This window comes from Xiphophorus maculatus, chromosome 16 (genome assembly GCF_002775205.1).
Source record: "Xiphophorus maculatus strain JP 163 A chromosome 16, X_maculatus-5.0-male, whole genome shotgun sequence".
In the NCBI taxonomy this organism is placed as follows: Eukaryota; Metazoa; Chordata; class Actinopteri; order Cyprinodontiformes; family Poeciliidae; genus Xiphophorus; species Xiphophorus maculatus.
Genome location: NC_036458.1, coordinates 20,306,534 through 20,333,607, shown reverse-complemented (window position 1 = coordinate 20,333,607; position 27,074 = coordinate 20,306,534). Strand labels below are relative to the sequence as shown.

At 37.8% G+C, this 27,074-nt stretch overlaps 1 protein-coding gene across 6 annotated transcripts in view; it reads left to right on the top strand.

The window, feature by feature from the left end:
- The window catches only part of LOC102225124 (myosin-10), a 67,203-nt gene that overhangs the window by 29,148 nt on the left and 10,981 nt on the right, over nucleotides 1–27,074 (top strand). The window contains exons 4-25 of one of the 6 annotated variants that reach the window (XM_023349520.1): nucleotides 5,124–5,151; nucleotides 7,358–7,460; nucleotides 9,016–9,084; nucleotides 11,504–11,596; nucleotides 12,935–12,998; nucleotides 13,889–13,987; nucleotides 14,323–14,466; nucleotides 14,606–14,701; nucleotides 14,853–14,971; nucleotides 16,030–16,182; nucleotides 16,255–16,428; nucleotides 16,510–16,683; nucleotides 18,555–18,669; nucleotides 19,866–19,928; nucleotides 21,803–21,996; nucleotides 23,147–23,268; nucleotides 24,128–24,197; nucleotides 24,295–24,455; nucleotides 24,540–24,648; nucleotides 24,728–24,859; nucleotides 26,009–26,215; nucleotides 26,884–27,021. In XM_023349520.1, coding sequence (XP_023205288.1) covers nucleotides 5,124–5,151; nucleotides 7,358–7,460; nucleotides 9,016–9,084; nucleotides 11,504–11,596; nucleotides 12,935–12,998; nucleotides 13,889–13,987; nucleotides 14,323–14,466; nucleotides 14,606–14,701; nucleotides 14,853–14,971; nucleotides 16,030–16,182; nucleotides 16,255–16,428; nucleotides 16,510–16,683; nucleotides 18,555–18,669; nucleotides 19,866–19,928; nucleotides 21,803–21,996; nucleotides 23,147–23,268; nucleotides 24,128–24,197; nucleotides 24,295–24,455; nucleotides 24,540–24,648; nucleotides 24,728–24,859; nucleotides 26,009–26,215; nucleotides 26,884–27,021 — 2,627 coding nt within the window. Of the gene's footprint in view, nucleotides 1–5,123; nucleotides 5,152–7,357; nucleotides 7,461–9,015; nucleotides 9,085–11,503; nucleotides 11,597–12,934; nucleotides 12,999–13,888; nucleotides 13,988–14,322; nucleotides 14,467–14,605; nucleotides 14,702–14,852; nucleotides 14,972–16,029; nucleotides 16,183–16,254; nucleotides 16,429–16,509; nucleotides 16,684–18,554; nucleotides 18,670–19,865; nucleotides 19,935–21,802; nucleotides 21,997–23,146; nucleotides 23,269–24,127; nucleotides 24,198–24,294; nucleotides 24,456–24,539; nucleotides 24,649–24,727; nucleotides 24,860–26,008; nucleotides 26,216–26,883; nucleotides 27,022–27,074 lie in introns of all 6 variants that reach the window. The other 5 variants (XM_023349519.1, XM_023349522.1, XM_023349521.1 and 2 more) reach the window with 5 other exon arrangements.

Below are 27,074 nucleotides of genomic sequence, written 5' to 3'. Positions count from 1 at the left end.
CATATCCAGGGAAAGTAATGTCCAGAGATCGTTTCCTCAACATCCATACCAATGTCCACATGAGTAACCCAGAGGATGACGCAGTGAACGACCAAAAAAAAGGGACACCTGATTATGACCCACTGCACAGACTGCGCCCCCTGTACGACAGCTTGAGGGTTGCCTGTAAGGCTTTGTACCACCCCCGGAAAAATCTTTCTGTGGATGAAAGAATGGTAGCCACTAAAGCCAAGATTGGGCTAAAACAATATATCAAAAGTAAGCCGACAAAGTGGGGGATCAAACTTTTTGTGTTGTCCGACACCACGGGCTACACTACAGACTTTCACATTTACACTGGAAGGTCCACTCAAAAAACTGGAAAGGGGCTGTCGTTTGACGCTGTAATGTCACTCATAAACAAAGACTATCTTGGCTCTGGATATCACATATACTGTGATAACTTTTACACCAGCCCCGCACTGTTTTGCCACCTTCACAAGCTTGGGTTTGGAGCATGTGGGACGTTCAGAAATTCAACAGTTGGTGTCCCAAAGACGACCAAGAATGCCCTGACCAAAAAATCACCGCGAGGGTCCATCAGATGGCTCAGAGAGGGACCTCTCATTTTTGTCAAGTGGATGGACACGAGGGAGGTCAGTGTGTGTTCCACCGTGCACACGGCCTTCAAAGGAGATGCAGTCAGACGAGTGGGAAAGGCTGGAGGACAGCATCAAGTCTTGTATGTTCCAGTGCCATCAGCTGTGAGGGATTACAACTGCTTCATGGGGGGAGTGGACTTATCCGACCAGTTGATTGGCTCCTACACTTCATGGCGGAAGTGCAAAAAGTGGTACAAGACGGTCCTGCACCATTTCATAGATATAGCTGTGACAAACAGCTATCTGATTCACAAAGAGATGTGTGCACAGCTGGAGCAGAAGGCTCCAAAACACCAGGCTTTCCAGGAGCAACTGACAGTAGCGCTTTGTGGAGTACAGCCACAAGCAGCTCCGACTACCAGCTATCGGCACCTGCCTGTTGCAATTTTTGAAGGGGCATCCGTTGAAGACAAAGCAACAAAGGGAAGGAGAAAGTGCAAGCTTTGTGGAAAATGCACTCCATTCATGTGTGAAGCTTGCAAACTTCCTCTCTGTGTTATTGTGGACAGGAACTGCCACAAGGACTTCCACAGCTCCAGTGGGCATGCTAAAAAATAAAGTCCTTGCTCTCATCATGACATTTTGTCATGTGGACAGACATTTTCTCATGTGAATACACAAAGACTGACACACTTTCATTTAAATGTTTGTATTTTATTGTTGATGTACAATGTGCAATGTATCTTCTGCACTTCTTTTTTCTGATTGCACTGATAAAAGCATTTTTTTTATTTTCCCTCGTTTTATTGTTTTTAGAAAATTGGCTGTAACTTTGAAACGAAGCTTTGAAAAAACTCCAAATAAATTGTGTTTGGTTTAGAAGGCTTGTGTGCAACTTTTTTGTATTGGGAACTTTGGTAAATAAAGTTAGGAAACTCTTCATATTTACAAAAATATGTCAAAAAAATTATAAACGGATGGAGTTCTTGTTATTGTTTTGCAAATTTTCTATTTTTAATCAGTTATTATTGATAAATGGCATACAAACTTGGAAAGGAGGACTTATAAGGATTTTATAGATGTAAAGAACATTGGAGTGCTCCTAATAATGACTCTGCAGCATCCAAAAATGTAAAAAGATGCTCATGCGGACTTTTATAATGGTAGTCCTAGAAGGGGTAAGCTTTGTAATATGGCAAAACAAATACTTTGCAATATTACTAAACATGATCCAAGTACAAAGAACCAGCACATATTAGATACACACATCAAACAGAACCAGTTGTTTCCATGGATCATTTCCACCTGAAGTTTATGGCCGATCGAGCAACAGACATTCAAATAATGTTTTTACTTTACTTTAAGTTAGCTACCTAAAAGTATAAATGAGAATAATTTAGTAGAACTATTATTACTCTTGCAGCCACTTAAGGTTCAGTTCTGTTTTCTACAAAATCCAAAGGATTGTTTTTATAAAACTATATTTTATTAAACCTCACAAGAGTATGTGAGGATTTTCTTCCATTAACAGAACATCGTAATTTTTTTTAACACCGTAGGTCAAATCTGTTAAATTAGTCACGGAGGAATTTGTTTTTTAAAGATTAGAAACGTGTGAGAGTGTCAGAGGATGAGGTAATGATTAAATTCCTCTTCTGTTCAATCATGTAATTCTTAGCTGATGATGAGTGTTTGATTACAATATTGTGGGTTTCACAGTCTCTTGTACATATGATAACCATCAGGCCTGTGGAGAGCTGGCTATAAAATGAGAACAGGAAAAGTAATCAAGCTTTGCTATCAAGGGACGCAGCACATTTTAAAATAAGCAGCTCATTCATCATTCAGAACACAAGCTTGCATGTTTTATTCTTAGTATTTTTGCAGATGTGTCAACCTGACTGGTTTACGTTCACTGTATAAACAGACTTTCATTGAAAATGGAAACGTTTTTATTGGATAATAATTTGCAGATGCACACAGGCAGATTTAATTGAGAGGAAGTCTGGACATATCATCATCGCAATATCAGTGTGTGTGATAATCATATCACAACAGTCTGTTTTGGGTGCAGAAATTGTTGACTAATATTTCCCAAATGTTAAAAACTTTAATTTTATATGCTAACGTAATATTTAGCTAGTTGGACAGAGTCTGAAACATACATTATATCACAACTGATCTTGTCATCGCAGTATTTACCAAAGTTATAACAACAGTCACAAGATTTTCGAAAGTTGCGCCACCTTAGTTACAAACCTTAACTGGGGGTTTACACTTCAGTGTTTGAATAAAAGGTCATATTTCTGGTGAGAGATAACACCTTAAAGCTGTCTGAGCCAACAGGAAGGTGTGAGGAAATGTCTGTGGAGCTGTCAGTTCTGGTAACTCACTCTCTTCTACAGATCATGAGACGTTTACAGCTCAACCCAGAGCCTGTCTGCAATGTCGCTAATGTTTTACCTTGAACATATACAGTATATGTTTTAGCATCTGCCTTCAGTTACTAACATATTTGTTGAGATGTTACTAAAAAAAATTTCTATCAGAATTTGTCACACAGTACATAGACTAGAGACAAGAAGCCAAATATTTATTACATTATGTATCGCCTCAGATCTCAGTCATGAAAGACAGTTTATACAAAATTATTAGATTTATTTCAGGGTTTTTCTTTAACCTTAAACTTAATGAATGGGAATATGATTACAGTTATTAGTTTTGTGAATTTAACAGTTTTTCCTGATGATGTTCTCAGCAGGAAAGTCCAAAACAGAACATTTTTATCCCCGATAATGATCCAAGTCAGATGAAAATTTACCAATTCCTACTTCGCTCACATTGATAGAGGCTGCAATTTCTTTTATCCATTTTTTTTTGACAGTGACCAATATTTTGTCCTAACTGTTGCCTCAATATACTGCACTAGTGTGTCTTGTGTGTTGCTGTTTGATAAATGCTAGGCTAATGTTAGCATGTTTCTTCTCCGTTTTGATATGACTTGTTGATTTAGTATACAACACATTTCTCTTTGGGTGCATTTAATCTTTTGTGGACTGAACTTGGAAAAACACAGTTTTCCTGCTTCATTACATTTTTTTTCCTTTGCTTTAAATATCATAAAATCCACTGATAGTATTTCAGCTGCTTTCTGTGACGGCCGGGCCGTCTGAGCGCAGCACACAGGAAACGTCAAATGACACAGATCTGTAGCCATTACATTCTTCCATTCAATACATTTGTCATTGTAAAAAGGTGAAGAACACATATTGGTGTAGAAAACTGAGCTTTTGCTAGATTACCAGGATATTGTCCAAAGCCTCTATTGCTGTATTTCAAGCAATGCAGTTTGAGATATTTAGAATTCAGTCACTTTAGGTGCTCAGATTATAATTATTTGAAAATGCATGGATTGGAAATCTCAAGATAGTACCTGAAATTAATTGAGACGTTATCTAGTGTTTAGATAAGTAGTTCAAGGTTTATTTAATGTGTTTGTCGGTACATTGTATGTATCAAACACGTTGGGTTTTTGTTGAATGTTGTCTTAAAAGTTTACTGTGGTGCACAGGAGGCCTTTTAGAGTTGAGAGTTTACCCATTTCAGGGGGCAACATTAAACCTGTCCTCTGGACCTGGACTGAAGTCTGCAGAGATGAAAGCTGTTTGAGCTTTGGTTACTTCTCTGGCAGTCGGCGTCGGGTCATCACACAGCGTGGCTTTGACCTATTAGTGTTTCTGTGCCAGGCTGAGCGGCGGCTGTAAAACACACTGTCAACACTCAGTAAGCCCAACCTTGAAGCATCAAGTTAGGATGCCATCTATTCATAATTTATTAATCGTGAACTGGAGTAAAGAGACTCAAAAAAGAGGTTATTTGCTGAAGGAAAATATAATATATAGTATAATTGAGCCAAAATTGTACGAAAAAATAAAACCATTTTGCATTTAAGAGAATAAAAACAAACCTTCTTTGTCTATATATGTTTTACCCAAAAACCTACTCAAGTGGCAATTTTAGCTTCACTTGATCAAATTCTGTTAATAAATAAATAAATCTGCCATCAAGCACCCTTTTTCTATCTAATATAAAGTTAATTTAAAATATAACCAACAGATCAACCCTATGACTTTGCAACAAATGATCAAGCATTCACTAAAGTGCTAACGCTATTATACTGGATTTTAGGCAATAAAATGTTTATTTACGTATTTAAAAAGATGAATATTAATTTATTTGCATATTTAATTCATTTCCCGTATTCTATAAAATAAGCTTAAGTGGTTACATAAAAACCTGGAGAATGTGCCATTTTTTAAAATCAGATTAATCAATTAATTGTCAGAATAATCGCCAGAGTAATCGATAACTAAAATAATTGCTAGGTGTAGGTCTAGAAAAAATAAACCCAGGTATAGTAATAGTTGCAGTATTATCTCATGATGTTGAGAATTATGGATCTAGAGCTGGATCAGTAGAGAACGTGTTTGTTATTGTTGTGATTGAACCAGAAATACTGACAGTTTTCCTTTTCCTTCACAGATCGAGAGGACCAATCGATTCTTTGCACGTGAGTACTGCCCTCATCTTTTCTTTGCTTTATTCCCAAGGTTGTGTCTAATGACAGCTAGTTAATGTTTCCTACTTGGTTTGTTCTGGAGCTGCTCAGTGGGCTGGTAAATGAACCTTCAACACATAAAGATTATTTATCACCTAATATTCTTCCTTCTGGCCTCAGTTCATGTCCTTGCACTGCCTGTATTTGTAACTTAAAATGTCATAAAAAGAGTGTTTTTTTTTAAATCTGAACTTCAGGATTTCTTTCTTCTTTTTAATGTGGTTCTGGCGTTCAGTAAAGCCCTTTTCCATCTCCCTTTATGCCCATCGTCCTGCTGGGTTTTATTTAAAGACGAGTTACATATAGCTGGTTTTGCGGATGCGGGGCTGTGCAGCGGTTCTGCCAAATACTGAGGGAGTTATGAGTGTGGTTTGGTGGCCCGCCCTCAACCTCTACGTCAGAGTGTCATTAAGTGGCACTTTCTTTCAGCTTGGCATGAGTTGCCAGTGACATCAAAACCCAAGCTGAAAATAGCATCCCTTGTTGGTGGTAATAAATCAGTTTCTCTACAATCGTTCAGTGATTTCTGACTGCATTGTGTATGAGTCTGAAGAAATCTACTAATCTCCTACAGGAACTACAGCATCTAGAGTAACTGAATGAAGTGATTCATAGAGCCCCAAACTGCCTGATCAAATGTCTGTGGATCCCGTAAAAATGTGAAAATGATCAGTATGAAGCCACTCATGCTGTTTCAGCTTTTTGTAATTTACCAAAAGAGGTTTTGCTGCCAAAATGCCACAGTTATCTGCACCAAGATTCTTCCTAACAATCTGTCCAGTTAGGAGGTTTCTGTGCATCAACATCAAGTTCAGTGTAAAAGAATGTTGTGAGAGTGTATTATAATCTGATGGTTTTTCTGTAATTTTAGTATTTTACCTTGTTTATAAATGTTTTGGTGTTAACTTGTAGTTTATTAGGATTTTAAGTGGCAGTATCATGTTAAATTGACTTCGTTGATCTTTATGTCATGTTATAATGCTATAAGATGATGTAAAGTTATAATGTTATGTTATAACAGCATTTCGTTGCCAATTTCACTGTTGTGTCTGTGCAATGACAATAAGATTAGTCTAAGTCTATTCCCTCATCAAATACATACCTGGAGTTTTGCTGTGGGTCTTTCATACATGTTTGAATCTCCATGGCAACCATTCAGCTGTGCAAAACGCCTCACATAGCAGCCCTCCTATAGCGACTTCCCCATTCAGCTCCTTCAGACTAGCCAGCAGGAATTAGCAAACACCTGGTGGAGCATCTGATGAGCTCATTATAGGAGCTACTTCTCAACGCAATGCAAGTAAAGACATTGTTAAAGGTTTAATGGTAACACTTTATTTGACGGGTTGTGAATAAGACTGTCATGACATCGTCATAAACATCACATAACACCTGTCATGAACATGAGCAAGTCTTCATGAATATTTATGACTGTTGTCATAAAGTGTCATTCGGTAAATCATGACACTTTTAATACAAAAGGTTTAATAGAGGAGCCATGTTGTCATGACTTCCTGAAGGCGGAGTTTCAGAAATATTTACAATCATCAGTGAATTGTTTCCTGGAGTCATACTGTGAAACTAGGCTGCTTTAAAACCTAAAACCAAATACAGAATTATGCTTAATTTGACCTACATTCTGATGTTCTGCCTTCGAGGACTCGCCCCTTGGATTCCAGTGAAGCATCTAGAAACCTCAGTCTACTATGTGCAGTAGAACTAATAAGCAGCTACACTAAAACCACTGGCATGTAGCTAGATGTAGTGTTGCTGGCCGGGCTTTTGCTCTTGGCTCCGAGACCTGACTGTGGGAAACTGTGGAAGGCCCTGCCTGTACACAGCTATCATTAGAGACAACCCAAAAGCAGAGTCTGGAAAGTTGGAGACGGACTCAGCAGACCACAGCATTCTCCACTCAAACACTGACAAACAAGGCATATATATAAATATATAAAAATCTTGATGACCTTGGTGTTCGTCCAGTCACTCATCGCCACAACAATAGTGATTTTGGGGGATTTTTTTCATGGTTTTCCAATGTTTCTGTTTGTAGCTTGCAAGTCTTTGGACAATTTACACACATGCTTTTGTCTTTCATTCATACTTCACTGGCTGTCATTTTATCTATGCGTTTCTGTTTCTAAACTGTTCTTTTTAGAGGCGAGTCGGGAGCGGGCAAGACGGAAAACACAAAGAAGGTCATCCAGTACCTGGCCCATGTTGCCTCCTCACACAAAGGACGCAAAGACCACAACATTCCTGTGAGCCTCACTGCCTACATTTCCCTACTCTCTTCCTTTCCCTTTTCTTTTTGCTCCTGCAAATCATCCCATAGGAGCTACCTGCGGGTAAATTAGTTGCTTCATAAAGCCTCATAGTAAAGTAATCTGCTATGGCAGTACCATAATCTGACACTGTAAAATTGTAAAAATCCCAATTTAAACATGTCACTGGTGGCACAGCCCCAATCTGTGTAAGATATAACTAACTAAAACTTTTAGTTTTAGTTAATCAAAATATCTAATGATTTCTAATTAGTAACTCGGGACTTCCTGTTTCTCCGGTGTATAAATATTAGATCGCCCAAACATTTTTCTTTTTGACAAAGATCTAATTTATTTTGCCAACAATCATATTGAGCAGGATAGAGAGGTAGCTAACTAAGTCTCCAACGTTCACTTGATAAGAGAAATGTTGCAACAATTAGATGGCGTCTGAGTAGCAACAATTTGTAGGATAATTGTAACCTTGACATTTACCTCAAACAGTCTTATTTAGTGAGATGATAATAAGATTGGGCTTTTCAGCCAAAACAGCCCCAAAAATATCATTTCAGGTCTAGCATCAAAATAAAAATGAATTTACAGAAAAAGTTAGGTATAGTGGAGGATCTGTGGTGATGTGGGCTTTTTTCCTTCCAATCACCCTGGGAACTTGGAGTTTATTATATTAGTAAATCTGTGACATACCAGTGATGTTTAGTGAAAATTTGATGGATTTTAACAGTGAACTGAAAATTGGCCGTCATGTGATCTTTCAGGATAACAATGGCACACTTATGGCCAAATCAAAACAGAATGGTTCATCAGACACAAAATCTGATTAATCATCTAAAGAAAATCTGTGGGTTGAGTTGAAGAGAAGAAAATACAGGACAGGATCCAGGAATCTGGACTAAATAGAGGTTGTGCAAAAATATCTGCCTCTGTATTCTTTAAGCTTATGAAATTTAAAAGTGTTGTATAAATTATTGACAACATTGATTTACAAAAACTGTGCTATCAGTGAATACAAAAATTTTTTAGAAAACATTATGTTTCCCACAGAATTTTGAGGGTTTGTGTTGGATTATATTAAAGAATAAAAATTAATTTTGGACTTTTTACTCTTTTTACTGATCTGTCTACATTTCTGGCGTAGTGGCAGAAATACAGACTGAAAACACTGTCATGCTTGTGGTCTAAATAATATGTTGGAGATAAGATTTTAGATGATCACCTTAAGCTAATCAGCCTAAGCTAGCTGGCTTAGCGTCTATAATTTTTTAAGCTAGCATGTTCTCGCTTCTGTTACTGAAAGTATTGTGGGTGTTTTTCTTAAAATGTGAAATTAATCATTCATGCTAGGATTTTTTAAAAAGAAAGTAAGAAATGATGTAACAATCAGCAGCTTTTCTAAGAAGTAGTGTGATCTGCGCTCATGCTTCCTGCTCTGTGTGAGCCAGAGCCAGACCAATGTGTTGTCTTTTCTGTTGCTTGTGTGCAATATGAGCACTTCACCTTTTAACACATGCATTTGTTTATCCATAATGCACAGCCCGATTCTCCCAAAGCATTCAAGCTACAGGCAAGTGGATCCCCCGGCGAGGGTGTCGTCTATCTTCATGTTTGTACTGATCTGCATGCCCCCCTCTCTAAATCTCTGGCTTTTCCGTAATGATGCGGACAGACTAATGTTGGCTTATGATGTCGTGAGGTATTTGTTTGTTCTGGCTCAGTCTTCTCACATGGAAAGAAGTGATTCTTCCATTAACCCAGCAGGCTCGTGACAACAAAACGATGTTTTATCAGTTGGTTCTGGTTTATTAAAGCAGTTTGGAATGAAGGCTTCATCAGAAACACATGCCTGACAATAAAGAATGACTATTTATGAAGTTCTAATGGGGCCCGAGTCTGTGGAGCCATGATGTTGAGCAGTGTGCAGATCAGATGGCAGCCACACCAAACAACTCTCCTCCATCTTCTTTATTTTCTATTTGTTGATTCAAGTTGATGAAATAAAATACATTGTATGGCATATTTCTGCATGTTTTCATTTTGTTATATTTTTAAGTGCATGCCTGTAGTTTGAGGTCCATTTAATCTGATCTTATTTTGTGTTATAGTTAGGATATTGTATCTCAATGTTTTTCTTAATTTTAGGCAAACTCTGTATTTTCTTGCTCACCTTTTTTTCTTTCTTTTTTTTTTGCATAGTCTGTGCTCTTGCCGTTTTTCTTTTTTTCCCTCTCCCCTAAATCAGAACCGAATGTTGGCAAATCTAATAACTGCAGAGTCTTTATGACTCCTTTAACCTGAAACATTTGGCTCTGACACGACTGAGTTCACGGTTATTATGCTCAGATCCAGTAGCCGAAAGTCAGCAGCTGGACCTCTGTGCCTCTGCGGCTCCTTGGCCTAGCTGCACCATCCACACTGACCTCCTTAATGCAGCTTTCCTCCTGCTTTGCATTACAGCTGCCTCTGTGCACAAGCCAGAGGAATGTAGGGATTGAGGGAGAGCAAAGAAAATAGTGCCGTAGCAGTGACTGAAATGTGGTCAGGAAGAAGTGCAGAAGACTTGAGTTAGACCTCGCCAGTGTTAGGTTGGAGTCAAAAATTACTCCAAAAGCAATTAATGTTGAGTACAATTCAGTTGAGGCTATAATCTTTGTTTTCTTTTCATCTGACTGAAATGTAATCAGAAGCAAGTCAGTCCTTTATATCGTTCAGGCTGTCAAGGTGGATATTGATATGGTTTAAAAGAAACATGCAACTAAACATTATCTACATAAAAATGGTTGGAGATTCTCTTAAGATACCTTACAGCACCTGGTAAAGTAAGCATATAAACCGAAAAAACTCAAGAGACCAAGTATAGTAACTTGAGGAGCACCACAAATCAAGTAAACGTTCACAGAAGACGAGCTGCTGGTTTTAATAGAAAAACCAGTTGTTTAAATGGAAGGAAAACCAGCATAGGCTGGATGCCTAAGCCTATTGAGTAACATTTTCACCAGGCTGTATCAAAACTGAGGTCAAGTAGATCTTTATATAACTTTAATAAGACAGAGTTTGGCAGTTTGTACACTGCAATGCTTTGAAAACCCAGACTGAAAAAGATAATTTGCTTTCTGATTAGTAAAGATTTATCTACTAGGCACCCATTATTATAGCATTTGAAATTGTGTTTAGCAATGCTTTTAAAAAATAGAATTAGTTTTATCTACTATAATTGCCTTATAGTAGATGAATAAGAGCAGTAACCAACTCTGGAGCAAGTCAGGGCCTTGTTGTAACAAACTGTTCATTCTGGGCGATACAAAGTCCATATATGATTCAGTTTACAGCAGAAGTTGTTTCTGTTCTGCCGTCATCATGGAAAATAGAAATGGTGATAAGTCTTGGAGAATTAAATGTTTTAGGATCCAAGTTTTAAGATTTTATTGAGCTTTGTCTTCAAATGGGACATTGCACAGGAATCTACATGTTTGAGTCCATAAAAATGGGTCAGACTTGGCTACAAAGGCTAATGTCCTTCTGTAGTCTCCGACATAAAATGAAATTAGGACAAGTTTGCGGAAGAAGCCGTCGTGTGATTGGCTGGTTGTTACTCCTTTCCCACGTTCTACACAGTTTATATGATCACGACCAGAGGAATGTAGGGGGCAGACGAAAGTCCTCACAAAGTAACTTTTCTCCATTGAGCGTTCAGACCGCCACACTTCCTTCGTGCCTCCGTGGTTTAACACGGCTTCGCAATCTGCTTGTTTGTCTTGGCCCCTGAAACTTGTTGAATTCTCTCGACAAAAATACGTCTGTTCAGCAGATCGTTTAAGCCACTGCATCGCAGCCTTGATGGAGTATAGCCTAGCACCGCAACTTGGCTTGGTTTTTTTCTCTTTCTGCTTTCATGAAATATTTATTTTTGCCTTCATGTACTTGTGTGTGTCTTGGAATAAGAAGACAAACATGTGAAAACAAAGATTAAAAAAAAAAATTAGATGCATTCGAGAGCCTGTTAACCTCTTTGTATTTGTTTACAGGGGGAGTTGGAACGTCAGCTCCTGCAAGCCAATCCAATCCTTGAGTCGTTTGGCAATGCCAAGACGGTGAAAAACGACAATTCGTCTCGCTTTGTGAGTTTAAATTATCTGTTTAAATGAACATTTTCTTTGTTTAAACACATTCAGCGAGGAAATTGAGCTCTCACCCGCTCAAGATGAATTTTTATTGAATTTCTTTTTCTTGGAATATGTTTATTAGGAGTGGAAAAGATCCTGCGGGATGAGACTCACAGTAGTAAACAATGAGTGAACAGTGACCTCTTTTCATTTGTCAATGTAGATTGTTTCTGTTGAAGTAAGTCTAAGCCTTTTATATGCACTCTGGATATAAAACCTCATACTCTTTATACTCTGAAACCATTTTTTTCACTTTTATTTTGTAGGAAAAAGGAAGTCGTTTTTGGGTTTATCTGTTGTGTCTACAGACGTGACTGATAACGGATTTTTCTGTTATCTGTGATTCAGGTTATTCTGGTTAATCTGTGGACAAAAATAAACCACAACAGACAAGATACAAATTTGTTGTTAGCACGAAATGCTAGCAAGAATATAGCTTCTAGCTAGCCTTTAAGAGTTAGCATCTGCTTATATTTGTTTGCATTTCCGCTGGTATTCTGCTGATTAATATTTGGGGATGAGCTCCAACTCTTTGAGGAAAGAAGGTGTCTTGACATTACACTAGATTTTAGCTCCCTTTTATTTTTAAATGGTAATTGTTGTGAAAAAAAAAGAATTTTAATGTAAGAGATTCTGTAAAAACACAAAGAAAATTTTTTTGTGGCGAAAAATCTCTACCAAAATCTGGTTTCTAAAATCAAATTCCCAGCTCTTCCAAGGAACATCATGAAATCATGTCCGACTGGCAGAGATCTGTTGGAAAACCATGATATACATAGATATTTAAGGTTTTGCTAGGTCGGTTGTGTAACATTTAGAGCCACTCGTCAAACTTGGTTTGGCGCACGGTAATCAAATCAATGTTCGCCCCTGAGCGTTTAACATTTCTCTGTGGCTGAGGAAACCATGTGGTCAAAATTAAGCGCCGCGGTGGTCAGGTCCACATTAATCACAGGTGTGTCTGCTGAACAACAGTGGACGCACACGTTCCCACAGACCGGGACACATTTACTGTCAGGAAACCTCACACATGCCTCGGATTCCTGCTTGACATGTTAACCTGGCACTTCCTAATATGGGCATTTTGGTTCCTCACTGCATTTTTGTCGTGAGCAAGAAACCACCCTGGTGTGGGGGGTGGTATGTGAAATAAAGCAGATCCCAGAAGGAGGAAAGAAATGTAGCTGAATGCAAGATTGATGGCAAACACATGAAACCGTGTAGCCGTGTTGGTGTGGATGTGTGATGGTGTTTTTGATTAATAATGATTCGTTCATCTGTCTTGTTCTACAGGGGAAGTTCATCAGAATCAACTTTGACGTTACCGGCTACATTGTTGGGGCCAACATTGAAACCTGTATCCTTAATGCCAGGTTCTGCTCTAAGAAACAATGGATCACTTCTTAAAGAAAAATAAAAAAGAGCCCATTGAGATTCAAAACAACAAAACATGCATTCAACTCATAATGTGATTCTCTCTGCATGCTATCCAACCTGTTTTGTTTTCCTTTATTTGTCTCTTTCTTTGGTAAGGGAACTAATAGAAAAATGTTACTATATTTTTTTTAAATACTGTAACACAGTTGAAATGACAGCAATAAATGGCATTAGACAGATATTTACTCTTTTTTTATTATTATTTCTGATGTGCAGTGCTTCTCCAAAGTATCTAGTCCCTTGAACTTAAACCTTGGTGTGTTTTGTTTACATTGTGATGGACCAAAACAAAGTAGAGTAGGGCTGAATAGTGTGGCATGCATTTGTTTTTATCCTCTGTGAGAATATGTAGTTGAAACACAGGATAGCTTAAACAAATATACAGCGTCTGTAAACATCTATATTTGAATCTTGCCTCATATTCAGTTGGTTATAGAGATGGACTTTGACTGGACCGCTCTGTCTCGTGAACATGCTTTGGCGCAAACGGACAATTGACGGGAATTAACTGGTTGCACTGGATTTTCTTTGAGGGTATTCGAGTGGTTTGAACGTAAATTCATGACACACTTTTTAAGATTTTAAATTGCAAAATGTTATTGAACATCATGTTTTCCTCTCCTGCCAATTTACATTTAACTCCCACTACATTGTGTTGGTGTAATGTGCACTCATTGTTTGGGGCTGTATTGTGGCAAAACGTGAGAGTTCATTGGGTATGAATACCACATGCATTTATTTATTTTTCTGAAGGGAGTTTTATTGTTGGGATAATGATTTTCTTGCCAGTCCTTAACTTTGGCCCCACAGATCTTCTAGAAAAGTCAAGAGCCATCAGACAGGCAAAAGAGGAGAGGACTTTCCACATTTTCTATCGCCTGTTGGCAGGAGCTGGAGAGCATCTTCGAAGTGAGTTTCAGTCCTCTTAACATCAAAGCTCGAACAGCAACCTTTCATTTGTTTGCTGCAGAGCTCAAGAGACCTGGTTTGGATTTGCTTGTCTGATTGGCTCACATTGTTGCAGGATGATGCAAAAGATATGTAGATGAAAATACAGCAAAAACTAAAAAGACAACAAACTGTTACTGTGACTTAGCATTGACTGTACACTTCTGTTTTGTAAAGTGCCTTGAGATTAAATTTGTTGCGAGTCAACGCTATAAACAAACCTAATCTAATCAAATATTCATTAATCTGTGGGAAATGTATGTTTAATAATAGTTTTACTTGTTTTTCTTTCACAGCGGATCTGCTTCTTGAGGGATTCAACAGCTACAGGTTCTTGTCAAACGGCAACATTCCCATCCCGGGTCAGCAAGACAAGGAGAATTTCCAGGAGACAATGGAGGCGATGCACATCATGGGTTTCTCCCATGATGAAATAGTCTGTAAGCTCCGCATCCAGATGTGCCATCTGCATCACATTAGCGAAATCAGTTTTTTTTCCTCCACTTCTCTTGTTGGTGGCGTTACTTTATCTTCCATGGGGCGAACAAATAAAGTTTTATTTTCCTCCGAATTTACCAGGCATGTTAAAGGTGGTTTCTGCCGTGCTGCAGTTTGGCAACGTCGTGTTCAAGAAGGAGAGGAATACCGATCAAGCCTCAATGCCTGAGAACACAGGTGAGTCGGATGACACTTCCCTCTGCGGGTTACATTAATCCCATTTTATATCCTCGCTGTTTTCTATACAGAATAATCAGGTTTCCTGCTGTTTTAATTACACAAGAAGTTACTCACCTCTGGTGTTTTGTTTTTTTTTTGCTTCTCTTAGCGGCGCAGAAGCTCTGCCACCTGCTTGGCATGAATGTTATGGAGTTTACCCGAGCCATCCTGACCCCGAGAATCAAAGTGGGACGAGACTACGTGCAAAAAGCTCAGACCAAAGAACAGGTGAAGCTCCATGCTACTGTTACCAGTCAGAGTCAAGTAATCTGAAGAATAGAGTAAAAAAAGATGGGTAAATGTAATGTAGAAATGTGAAGGAACTTTCTTTTAAGACTTTTAACAGGTGTTTTCCTGTATTTTCTACTTCATGTCAATGTTTGGGAGATTTATTGTAACAAATACAGAAAACTTCAGTTTTTAGACAATGGAAATGTTTGTGAATGTACCACAAGGTATACTGTAAGAATATGGGACATTTGGATTTACAGAAATGTGAAAAAAATGTAACACGGCAAATTGTTAAATCTGTCTAAAGTCTGTTTTTGAGTTGACGGAGATGTTTGTAAAATTAGCGGAAAATGTCCTGGTAATTTTCTGCCAGGATATATATATATTTTTTTGTTGCTGTGGAAATTTTTCTTACAGTGCTCCTCTTACAATTTTTCACATTACCTATATTTTATTGAGATCAATCAATAAAGAGCAACATAAAGTTGTCAATCTTCATATTTAAGTGGAGAAAAATGACACATGCCGAGACCTGTCACAATAACAAATATTGCTAGACTATAAATTGTAAATTAAACGATAATATTGTTGTTTTGAGAACATTTTCAAGTAATACTGATAATGGAATAATAATGCAAGTTAATTTCCATCTCACATACCAATAAACTTTAATTTTGTGAAGAAAGCTTTACACTGGAACTGAAAAATACCTTAAATATCCAAAATGAAACACAACAGCCAAAAACAATAAACAACAATAATTCAAAGCCACACACAACAAAAGCCAATAACAAAATGAATCATGATGTCTCTCTAAACAAAATTGCCCTTCAAAAAATATGAATCATCAGAATGGAAATGATCATCAAGCTCATTTTCCTTTATTATGTGATTAAATCACTGATAGCTTTTCCTGCTACCATGTAGCTGATTGATTGATCGTCCCATTTGAGTCCCGCTGTCTGACCTCACTCTGAAACAGATCTTGATTTCTTGGGCCGTACTCTGATCACTCCTGCGTTACTGACAGTGTGGTTTTTGCTCTCTTAACGAAGGCTGACTTTGCTGTGGAGGCCCTGGCCAAGGCGACATATGAGCGGCTGTTCCGCTGGCTGGTCCACCGCATCAACAAGGCCCTGGACAGGGCCAAACGACAGGGTGCCTCCTTCATTGGCATCCTGGATATTGCTGGCTTTGAGATCTTCGAGGTGGGGATTTCCATTTTCTGCGGTCACAGTCAATGAGAAACGTTTCGCTAACTCGACCTTTTTGTTTTCCAGCTGAACTCCTTCGAGCAGCTGTGCATCAACTACACCAACGAGAAGCTGCAGCAGCTCTTCAACCACACCATGTTCATCCTGGAGCAGGAGGAGTACCAGAGGGAGGGCATCGAGTGGAGCTTCATCGACTTCGGCTTGGACCTGCAACCGTGCATCGACCTTATCGAGCGGCCGGTCGGTCTACTACCGCGTGCCCGACATGTCTGGGTGTCATCTCCAGGGATTTCCCGCTTTTGACCGTGCATGTCTTCTTAGAATAATCCTCCAGGAATCCTGGCTTTGCTTGATGAGGAGTGCTGGTTTCCCAAAGCCACAGACAAGACATTTGTGGACAAAGTGCTGCAGGAACTGGGCACACACGCCAAGTTCCAGAAACCGCGGCAGCTGAAAGACAAGGCAGACTTCTGCATCATCCACTACGCCGGGAGGGTACGTATATGTCGCTTTCTGATCGCTCTCTTTAGGAGTTTGGACTTTGAAACTTTTTCCGCAGGTTTACTAGTCAATAGTTTGTCTTTTAAAGGGACGTGTTTCCAGTAAGGGTGGGCATTTATCGTATTACTAATTATTGTGATAAATTTCTTATCATGATGATAATTTTGATTTATCTCAATCACAATAAATTTCCCTTATATTGTTTTAAAAAAATCTAAACTCTCCATATTATCAGGATTGATAGTTTTACTATTTTCTCCACTGTTTGTTCAATAAAAGCATCATTGAATACCAATAAATCTGAAAATTCATCAGTTTAGTGGTACACTAAACATTAATTTACATGACTGATATTATAAAGAAACACATTGCAAATGGGAATGTTTTTCCATGTTCAAGAACATTATTTTTGGGTTTGTAGGTCTTTAATTGCTGCGACACCCAGTCACATTCATACAGTTACCTTAAGATATAATAAATAGTTCTTATCATCACTTTTATCATTATCACAACACTATTGCCAAATTTTGTGATAAAACTTTAAGTCCATATCACCCATACATCCTAGTTTAAAGCCAGTTTTTCTCTGAGGTAGAGACTTTACTCCTCTAATAGCATAGCTGCCCAGGTCACAGCATGAAAACAAAGGCACAGTTGTTGAACTGCTGCTGCAGGAAACCCACATCTGGTTCAGATCAGTATTAGATGGGCTTTTTGATGCCTGCTGGTTACATAACAGAAGTTTTTTTTTCTTTTTCTTTCATAGCTCTCACCTTTCTCTGGAGGTCTGGCAACTGTTAAAGTTGAACCGATCCTCCTCAGCCTTCCTGAGAAGACTCCTGTCATAAAATACGACATTACGTCTGGAGTCCCTGCTCGATTAGGGTCCACATGTGTTTTCGTTTCCGACGTTGCGCCTATTTGCAAACACTAAGAGTCTTGAACCTGATCTGTAATCAGGAATATGTGAAGTGCCAGGTTCACTTAGAGTCTTAGACAGCCGGATCCAGGAATAGTGAGGAATTTCATGAAACAATTCCTGCATGACTGCAATACTGAAGGGGAAAATAGCTGTGAACATTATGTGGTTGTTGTTTTTTAAGAGTCCTGATTAAAGCCACGTGCAGAGTTTCCTCTCAGGTTGCTGAGCATGTCACTGGTTTTTCATTATCCAGCTTGGTTTGCGTGGACTATTTATGCTCTTGAACGTTTCCACATTTTGTAACAAACTGAATATTTCATTAGGATATTTATTGAGCAAAACACAAAGTAGGAGGAAAACAATACATGGTTTCCTAGATGTTTTACAGATAGAAGATGGAGAAGTGTGACTAACTACATCCAATACTTCTAATAAAATCCAATTACCTTCAAAAATCACCTAACTAGTAAATAATTATCTTATTAGTAGATGATTAGTCAGATGTTTTGTGAAAGCATCAGGGGTTTGGTAGAGAAAATTACTTTACAAACACCATCATGAAGACCACGAAGGAATTGTAAAAGAAATCTATAGCATGGAGAGACTTATGTTTTCCTTAAGAATGGAGTTGGAGAAATTTACCAAATGCTGGAAAAAAATAACATAGTCAATAACTTTAAAATAGGCACTCAAGATGCAGTATTTCCATAGTGAACATGGGTGAAATCAGTGTAAATACAATCTGATATAATAATAAATTGTTCTACATTTCTGTTTTCAGAATAAATTACTGAAAAAACTGATTTTTTTGTAGAACTGCCTGTTTGTATTTTTTCCATTGGGATTTTATTCTGGTTGATTAACGTGGAAGATATAATTTCTGGATAATTTGGCTTTTGCAGCTGCTTAGATAAAAACTGAATGACCTGTTGTGTTTCTGTAGGTGGACTATAAAGCTGATGAATGGCTCATGAAGAACATGGATCCTCTGAATGATAACGTGGCCACGCTGCTCCATCAGTCAACTGACAAATTTGTGGCTGAGCTCTGGAAAGACGGTACGTCTCTCAACGCTTAAAGCTCACTAAGATTTCAGCTGCTCAACCATTTACCTCAAGTCCGCATCTTCTGTTTTATCTAATCTTGAAGAAGTTCATGCTAGACCAGGGGTATCCAAACGTTTTGCCACATGGGTCAAAATCATCTAGTCAAAAAGACTTGCGGGTCAAAAACATTTTACGAAAAAAGGAAAAACAGCGTACTTTGATTATTATTTTAACATACCTCTTTTATACTTTGTGTTGTAGCCAACATTTTCTGTTTTAAGGTTTTAAAGTGACAGTATTATGCAAAATCAACTTATTTGAGATTTGTATCATGTTATAATGTTATTCCCTCATTACAAACATACCTGGAGTGTTGCCTTAATTCTTTCATGCATGTTTGAGAAATCCTTGAATCTCCCGTGGCAACCATTCAGCTGTGCAAAACGCCTGGTTGGACCTAGCCCCGCCTTCGAGGACGAAGCTCCTCCTCGAAGCTGTAGCTTCCGCCTCACAGATCACCATTACTCTGTGACTCCCACCAACCAGCTCCTTCAGACTAGCCAGCAGCAATTAGCAACCACCTGGTGGAACTGAACATCAGCTGAGCTCATTAAACGAGCTAATTCTCAGTGAAACGCTGGTAAAAAGGCAACTAAAGAGTTAATAGAGGAGCCATGTTGCGATGACTTCCTGAAGTTGGAGTTTCAGAAAGAGCAGGAGTTTTTAAAGAGACAGAGGCCCAATTTCAAGGGCTTAAATTACAAAGTCAATATGATATAACTTCACAATTTGTCCTACTTTGTATTGATGATTAAAATGATTATTTTACTGTAGTTATTTGTAAGAAAGCGTTCTATTTGTTAAAAAAAATTCTTAGGCCTGAAAACAGGTTTTGTTCTTTGGTTTCAATGTAGAGTATTTAGTTATGCTGTATAATAATTGTAAAAAATAAAGGTAATTACTTCATGGATTTCGCCTATCACGGGTTCTTTTCGGAACGCAACCCCCCGCGAAAAACGAGGGTTCACTGTACTTAAATAAACAGTAGCTAGCATTCGGACTAACCTTTACTCTTTCAGGCCTCTTTCTAACGTCTCCTCAATGCAGTAATAATTTGTGCCTGAGGGAGTATGAACAATGGGTGTTTGTGTATGCATGCCTACTTTCCTTCTCTCTCTCACGCCTGTCTTCTCTCTCTGTTGCTGTAGACATTCAGACGTTTCAGAGAGCCTCTTTCTATGACAATGTGTCTGGGCTCCATGAAGCTCCAGGTGAATGTTAGTAACCAGCTTTGTGTACTTCTCACTGTCTCTCATTGCTACCACTGTCAGGCCCCCATCGATCCCCTTTTCGTGTCATCAGTGCATTCGCACATAAATCAGAACGTATTCCTCTAGCTTTGCATGGCTCCGCTTTTGTTTTGGGTTTGACCTCAGGCACGGAGGAAAACGTTCCTCCTGCTCTTGATGGTTGCAGCTTTCTCCAACTGTGATTGTTTTAGTGAATGTTTCAGGAGTTGTTAAAATGTTTTACAATTCCTGGAGTGTTTCGTTTGGTAAAAGAGGGAACATGGTGGACAGCATTATCTGCTGCACAAACTTGTGTGCCTTCATCAGAATCTGGCCTCATGTCAATGCCTCAGCCTCATTATGCACACACCACTCGGCAGTGCTGCAAATTAGAGAATCTTGGTGAATGTTTCTGCAATTTATCTCAGCCTGCAGCGACTGTAGGAACCAAAATCAGGTTTTATCAGGTTCCGATTTTCACTTTGAGATCTCCACCGGTGCTGGGATGAGTCTAATAATAAAGCATCGTTTGGCTGCCAGCGGCCTCATCTGAACCTTCAGCAGATGGAACATTTTTCTTTTCCCAAACTCACCGGATCCAAGGATGGTTTCAGTTTGCAAAATATTGTTGCTGTCATTTATTGGCCCAAAAACCATGGAAACTTCTGGTGGCCAGATATCTGATCCAACTTTAAAATATTATTTATTTGTTATGTGAAAAATATGTGTTGCATAATATCTTCCATTTAATTCAAGACATTATTTTATGAACTTGCTGAAACGATTCAATATTTTCGTGATGAGATTGTACCAAGTGGATTCTTTTCTTATTTCTGGAGTGTATTAAAGCAAATCAGTAATTCTTCAGCTGTTTGGACCAAATTTCTCATACTTGATCATATAATTGAAATAATATAATTTATAATACTTTATTGTTATTCTAAAGTTCAATGTTTGTTTTCTTATAAGAAGGGGGATACACTAATACACACAATGACAAAGAATCAGATCACAGTTTCCTGTATAGAGCAGTCAACAATAAAAAACAAAGGACAGAAAACAAGGACTAAACATCGCTACCTGATTAGATACTCTTGTTGAACAGTTTTCAGTTGTTCTGCTCTTCTTTATTATTTAATGTTTCTTTATACAACACAGTTACTTTTTGCAGTTGTTGCTTCTGTTTTTTTTTTTTTACATACAAATACAGTTGCAGCCATACTGCTGATGTCCTCTGGGTTTTTTCCAATCTTACCTATTGCAAAGCACAAAGAGGAAGGCTGGATCGTTGGGTCCCGACACATTTACACCCCTTCAATTATTTTCACATTTTTTCTTCTCACACCACAGACCTTCAGTCATTTAAGTCAAATTTCTTGTGGTGGGAACAGCATCCGTACTGGGAAGAATAATAGCCTTTTTGGGATTTGGTGGTATGTAATATATTGAAAAAGTTTTAAGTTTAAGTTTTTTTTATCTATTTATTTCTTTACAAATGTTAACTTCTGTTTCTGCTACCTTTCAAAAACTCCAACCAACACGCTGGTTTTCAGTCTGAGCTCATGTGCGAATGTTGTCTTCATGCTTCCATTGCAAAAACCAAAAGAGAAAAGAAAATATTTCACAGCTGTACATCTCAGTCTTTATTTGCAGCATTCCTTTATAAACATTAAGACTTAATTTAAACTCCACAAGAGCTTCACGTTGCTGGCTTTCCTTTTTTTTTTGTTTTTCGTTAAACACCACAGCATTTAGTAGTAAACAACGTCAGAAAAATTAAAAAAAACTTCATCTATATCTTAAGAATCTCTTATTATTATCTTTTGTTTTTCCTTTTGTTGTTGTTTTACCACTAGTTGACCGGATCGTGGGTCTGGACCAGGTGGCAGGCATGAACGAGACGGCCTTCGGCGCTGCCTACAAGACCAAGAAAGGCATGTTTCGCACGGTTGGACAGCTGTACAAAGAGCAGCTGTCCAAACTGATGGCCACACTCAGGAACACAAATCCCAACTTTGTGCGCTGCATCATCCCCAACCACGAAAAAAGAGTGAGTCAACATGTAAAGTGACTGAGAGATGATTCACAGCTTCCTCTTTCACACACTCATGTCTGACGGTTGTGTGGGATCGCAGCTGGATACCTACAGTCATATATTTAATGTCAAACTGCATGAAGTAATTAAACTAAACGCATCTCAACTTGGACTTAAATCTGAGAGCTGACTATTCAAGTTTTAGGTTGTATTTTATAGGTTTACGCTTGATTTTACTCCATTTCAAACCAGAGCTGAAACGATTAATCAGATTAATTGTGATGAATCAGTTATAATCGCCAACAAATTTAGTAATTTCGTAATCGATTCATTGTTAATTGGTGCATACAGACTCAAAAAAAGCCCAATTGGTGTAAGAACAACATATTCAAAGCTGTAATTAATTAAAATTATACAGAACATTTATGCATTTTGCATTTAAGAAAAAAAAATTGTCTTGTTATTACACAAAACTCAGTGTCATAGTTTTAGTTTCAAATTATAAAAAAGCCCTTCACTGTATTGATAAGTCGAGCAGAAAGGACTGAGCTTTTCACATATCGATGTTTGCAGCATTTTTAAATTCCTGCAAATCCTTTGATAGAAATGATCAAGCATGCACTGATGTAATGCTACGTTCCAGCATTTTAAGCAATAGCATGTTTATATTCTTACTTAATAAAAGACATTGAGTTATTTGTTTACTTGCATCTTTTATTGTATTTCTAATAAGGCATGAAAAAGCTTAAATGAAAAATCAGCACAATGTGGCAGTTTTTTATCCAATTAATCGATTATTGTGAAAATAATTGACAGATTAATCTATTAATTTTATTTATATATCACATTTTCAGCACCAAGACATTTCAAAGTGATTTACGTGAATTTAAAGGAAATACAAACAAAATAACCAAAGAAAAGAGCAAAAGAAGAAGAAAAAAAAGAATCTAATAATGTTAATCGGTATCTAAAATAGTTGTTAGTTGCAGTCCTGTTTCAAGCACATTAAACTCGTGTTCTGTAAACGGTGTGAAGTCATTGTTTATATGTATTACTTTTATTTACCAATGTTATATTTTGGGGGATTATTCTACCCTTTTATTTTCCAATCCTGTCTGAAATACACTAAACAAACTAAGTTAAATATACAACCCGTCTCCTCCAGGCTGGGAAGCTGGACCCCCACCTGGTTCTGGACCAGTTGAGATGTAACGGCGTGTTGGAGGGGATCCGTATTTGCAGACAGGGATTCCCAAATCGAATTGTTTTCCAGGAGTTCAGACAGAGGTAATGTTTCATCTCTCCTTTGTTTTTACTATTAATCATCACTTAAGAGACTTTTTTTCATATAAGCTCGTGGTTCTAGTCCTTGCATTTTTAAATGAACAGCACCGTGGTCCATTACAAAACTCAATAGTGATGCCTATTGTTGGTTTAGTGTCTTTGATTTTACGTCAAAAGGCTCTAGCTTGGTAATTTCTTGATTAGCCCTGGCTGTTGCAGGCGTGATTAACCAACAAAGTGTGGTTTATCACATCACATATCTGACCTAGCAAAGGAAACGTTGATATTTCACAGGACCAATTTGTTTTAAAGAGCATTTTCTCCCATAAATAAATGTAATAATCATCTGAAAATAAAATTTTGTGTTCACTCAGGTTATTCTTGCCTGATAAATTTGTCACAAAAAAGCAAAAACCAAAGAAATCAGTAAGCAGGGACTATGTGTGTTGTAGTTTAGAAACATCAGGATGTGTTGGAAAAAACAAAATGGAAGGAAAACAAATATGGCTGCATTAAGAGTTGGTTCAACATTGTCCATGTAGTTTCATATTTTACTACATTTTAAATGAGCTTTTAATACATGCTGCTGCTTTTAATGAAGTTATTGGAGTTGGACACAATATTCTTATTTTGTATCCATTGTTTAATTTGCATGCGTGATACAGATAAACCTTTTGGAATAATATAAAATAATGAAGAGATCCCCATTGTATGCTTTCATTCTCTTGTAGAAATGTTGCATCAGAGTTTGCTTTAATGTTTAAATGATCAAAAATAATTTTAAAAAATCAGACAAATGCACTATGGTTGTCTTTCATTTACAGTCTCTTACTCTCCTGTTGTGACATTGCTCCATGTCCAGGTATGAGATCCTCACTCCCAACGCCATTCCTAAAGGTTTCATGGACGGGAAGCAGGCGTGCGAGCGAATGGTAGTGGCTTTAAACATCTAAACATAATGTTTATTAAAAAAAACAAAAAAACGTCAAACGTCACTCACAAAACCTTCAACTTGTTCTTTTTTTGTAGATTCAAGCACTAGAGCTTGATGGCAACCTCTTTCGTATCGGCCAGAGCAAAATATTTTTCAGAGCTGGAGTCCTGGCTCACTTAGAGGAAGAGAGAGACCTGAAGATCACCGACATCATTATTTACTTCCAGGCCGTCTGCAGAGGATACCTGGCACGCAAGTAAGGCCGGATTGTTGAAATGTGAACTATATAACCTAAACCGGTGTTTTATTTTTTGTTTCACTCACTGTTTCTCGTCTTCAGATCCTTTGCTAAGAAACAGCAGCAGCTCAGCGCCCTGAAGGTCCTGCAGAGAAACTGCGCTGCTTACTTGAAGCTTCGTCACTGGCAGTGGTGGAGACTGTTCACCAAGGTATACGATTTTTTATTTAATTTTTTCAGCTGCGATGTTTTTAACGTATTGTAATAAGTCTTTGACGTTGTAACTGCAGGTGAAGCCACTGCTGCAGGTGACCAGGCAGGAGGAGGAGATGCAGGCTAAAGATGAAGAGTTGGTCAAAGTGAAGGAGAAGCAAATGAAGGTGGAAGGAGAGCTGGTGGAGATGGAGAGGAAACACCAGCAGGTTATTTACAACCACATACGCAATCTTCAGTTTGCAACAAAAATAAAATAAAATACTTACTCCCCCTGCATTTACTCACATTTTGGCTCATTACTATAACTACAAACTTCAATGTATTTTTAAAAGTCTGTAGTAAGACCACTGCATGCTTCTGCAGTAAAAAAAGAGATTTAAACTAATAAAAAGTCTGAAAAGTGTGGCCTGCATTTGAATTTAAAATTTCCACGCATTCCTGTTAGAGAAATAGCTGAAGACAAGTCAGATTCTATGTCTATAAACATCAAATTCAAGTCTTCAAATCTACATTTTTAGATCTATTTTTCACCAATGAACTTGTTGCGTGCGTCTCCATAGTTCAGAGTGATGTCAGCATGCCCATGGCCGCCATCTTTACTGTGGGTTTTACAGCTTCTTTTTATTTGGACCTTAATATTAGGACAGAATATTACGGCCTGGCAACTTTTTTTTTTGTTCAAATTACAAGAATAAGGTCATGAGATTACATGAACACAATTGTAACGCTGCCAAAATAAAGTCGTAATTTTATTTAAACTCTAACACACACACAAAAAAAAACAACAAAAAGCTAAAATGAAGAATTTTGAGCGTCTTGTGAAGTTCTATTTTGGTGCAAGTTTTATTTATAGCAAAGTACTAAGTTTTTGCTCAACGCTTATTAGAAATATTGAATATTTTAACCTATTAGCATCAAGTTATTATCAGTAGCAGGACTTTTGAAACAATCATAAAACTACTGTGGCTGTTCTATAAGGTTCTATAAGCATTTTATTTTTCCCATAAAACATTTTTTTTACAATTTGAAGGTGTTTTTGTGTCTGGTGAAACTGCGTCTTTTTTCTGCTGATATTATGATCACATTCTGGTAATTGAACAAAAAATGACAGAAAAATGCATCATTTATTTTTTTTTAGAAAGAAAGCAATCAAAAAATAAATAAATGAAATCAATTAAAATCAGATCTAGTATGACAAAAAAATCCGAGATTTTATTTTTAAGTCACATTCTGAAAGTTTTCCCTAAATATTTCTTCCTATGTTCTCCCTATGCATGGCTCCAGATTTTTTCAACTCATGTCTATTTCTGCTCTCCCGTGCGGATCAGAGGGTCTAACGTTGTTTTTCTGCGCAGCTAATGGAAGAGAAGAACATCCTCGCGGAGCAGCTGCAGGCGGAAACGGAGCTGTTTGCCGAGGCGGAGGAGATGAGAGCGCGGCTGGCGTCCAAAAAGCAAGAGCTGGAGGAGATCCTGCATGACCTGGAGTCCAGGCTGGAGGAGGAGGAGGAGAGGAGCCAGGGGGTCCAGAACGAGAAGAAGAAGATGCAGTCCCACATCCAGGTGTGTGTCCAGGAGGCCTGGATTAGAAAATATGAAGTTCTGGGTTATGAATAGAAATGCAGCGATCTGATATAAATATCTGTATTGGCCCCGATATCGAAAAAAAGTCGGCGTATCTGTGACAACATGCCCATGAGGGCAGATCTATTCAGTCTAATTCTATGCTTTGTGCTCTGAGCGACATAATGCTTTATTATTTATTTTTACATTATATTTAAAATTCCTAATTTCACTTTCTGAAACCTTTGAAAGAATCTTTGATGCATTTTATTTTCACATGTTGGACCAAATTCGTCAACCTGCTGTTTTTGCTAGTTTCAGTTTGTTATTAAGTTTACATTTGCTGTTCTACTCTTAATTGAACTCACTGAATAAATTAAAGTTGTTTTTACATGTTTGACCAAGCTCGTCAAACTATTACTGTATTTAAATGTGCTGTACTGGTGCAGAGTTGTCAAATACATTAGTAATTCATTACATTTATGTCTGAATTTTTAAAAAATGAAATGTTTTAGGTCAATTCAGTTCTTTTTTTCTGTATTGTATAAGTATCGACCAGCGCTGAACCTCAGATATCGGTATCAGAAGTGAAAAAGTTGATCAGATTTTGCTCTAAATAACAAAATGCTTGCTAATAAAACTGTATTTGCTGTAATTTATGTTTGTAGGACCTGGAAGAGCAGCTGGATGAGGAGGAGGCTGCGAGGCAGAAGCTTCAGCTTGAGAAAGTTACGGCTGAAGCCAAGATGAAGAAGTATGAAGAGGATATTCTGGTGCTGGAGGACCAGAACTCCAAGTTCCTGAAGGTCACAGAGACCGAGAGGCCACAGCTTAAAATAGATAAAAAGCTTTGGGGTTT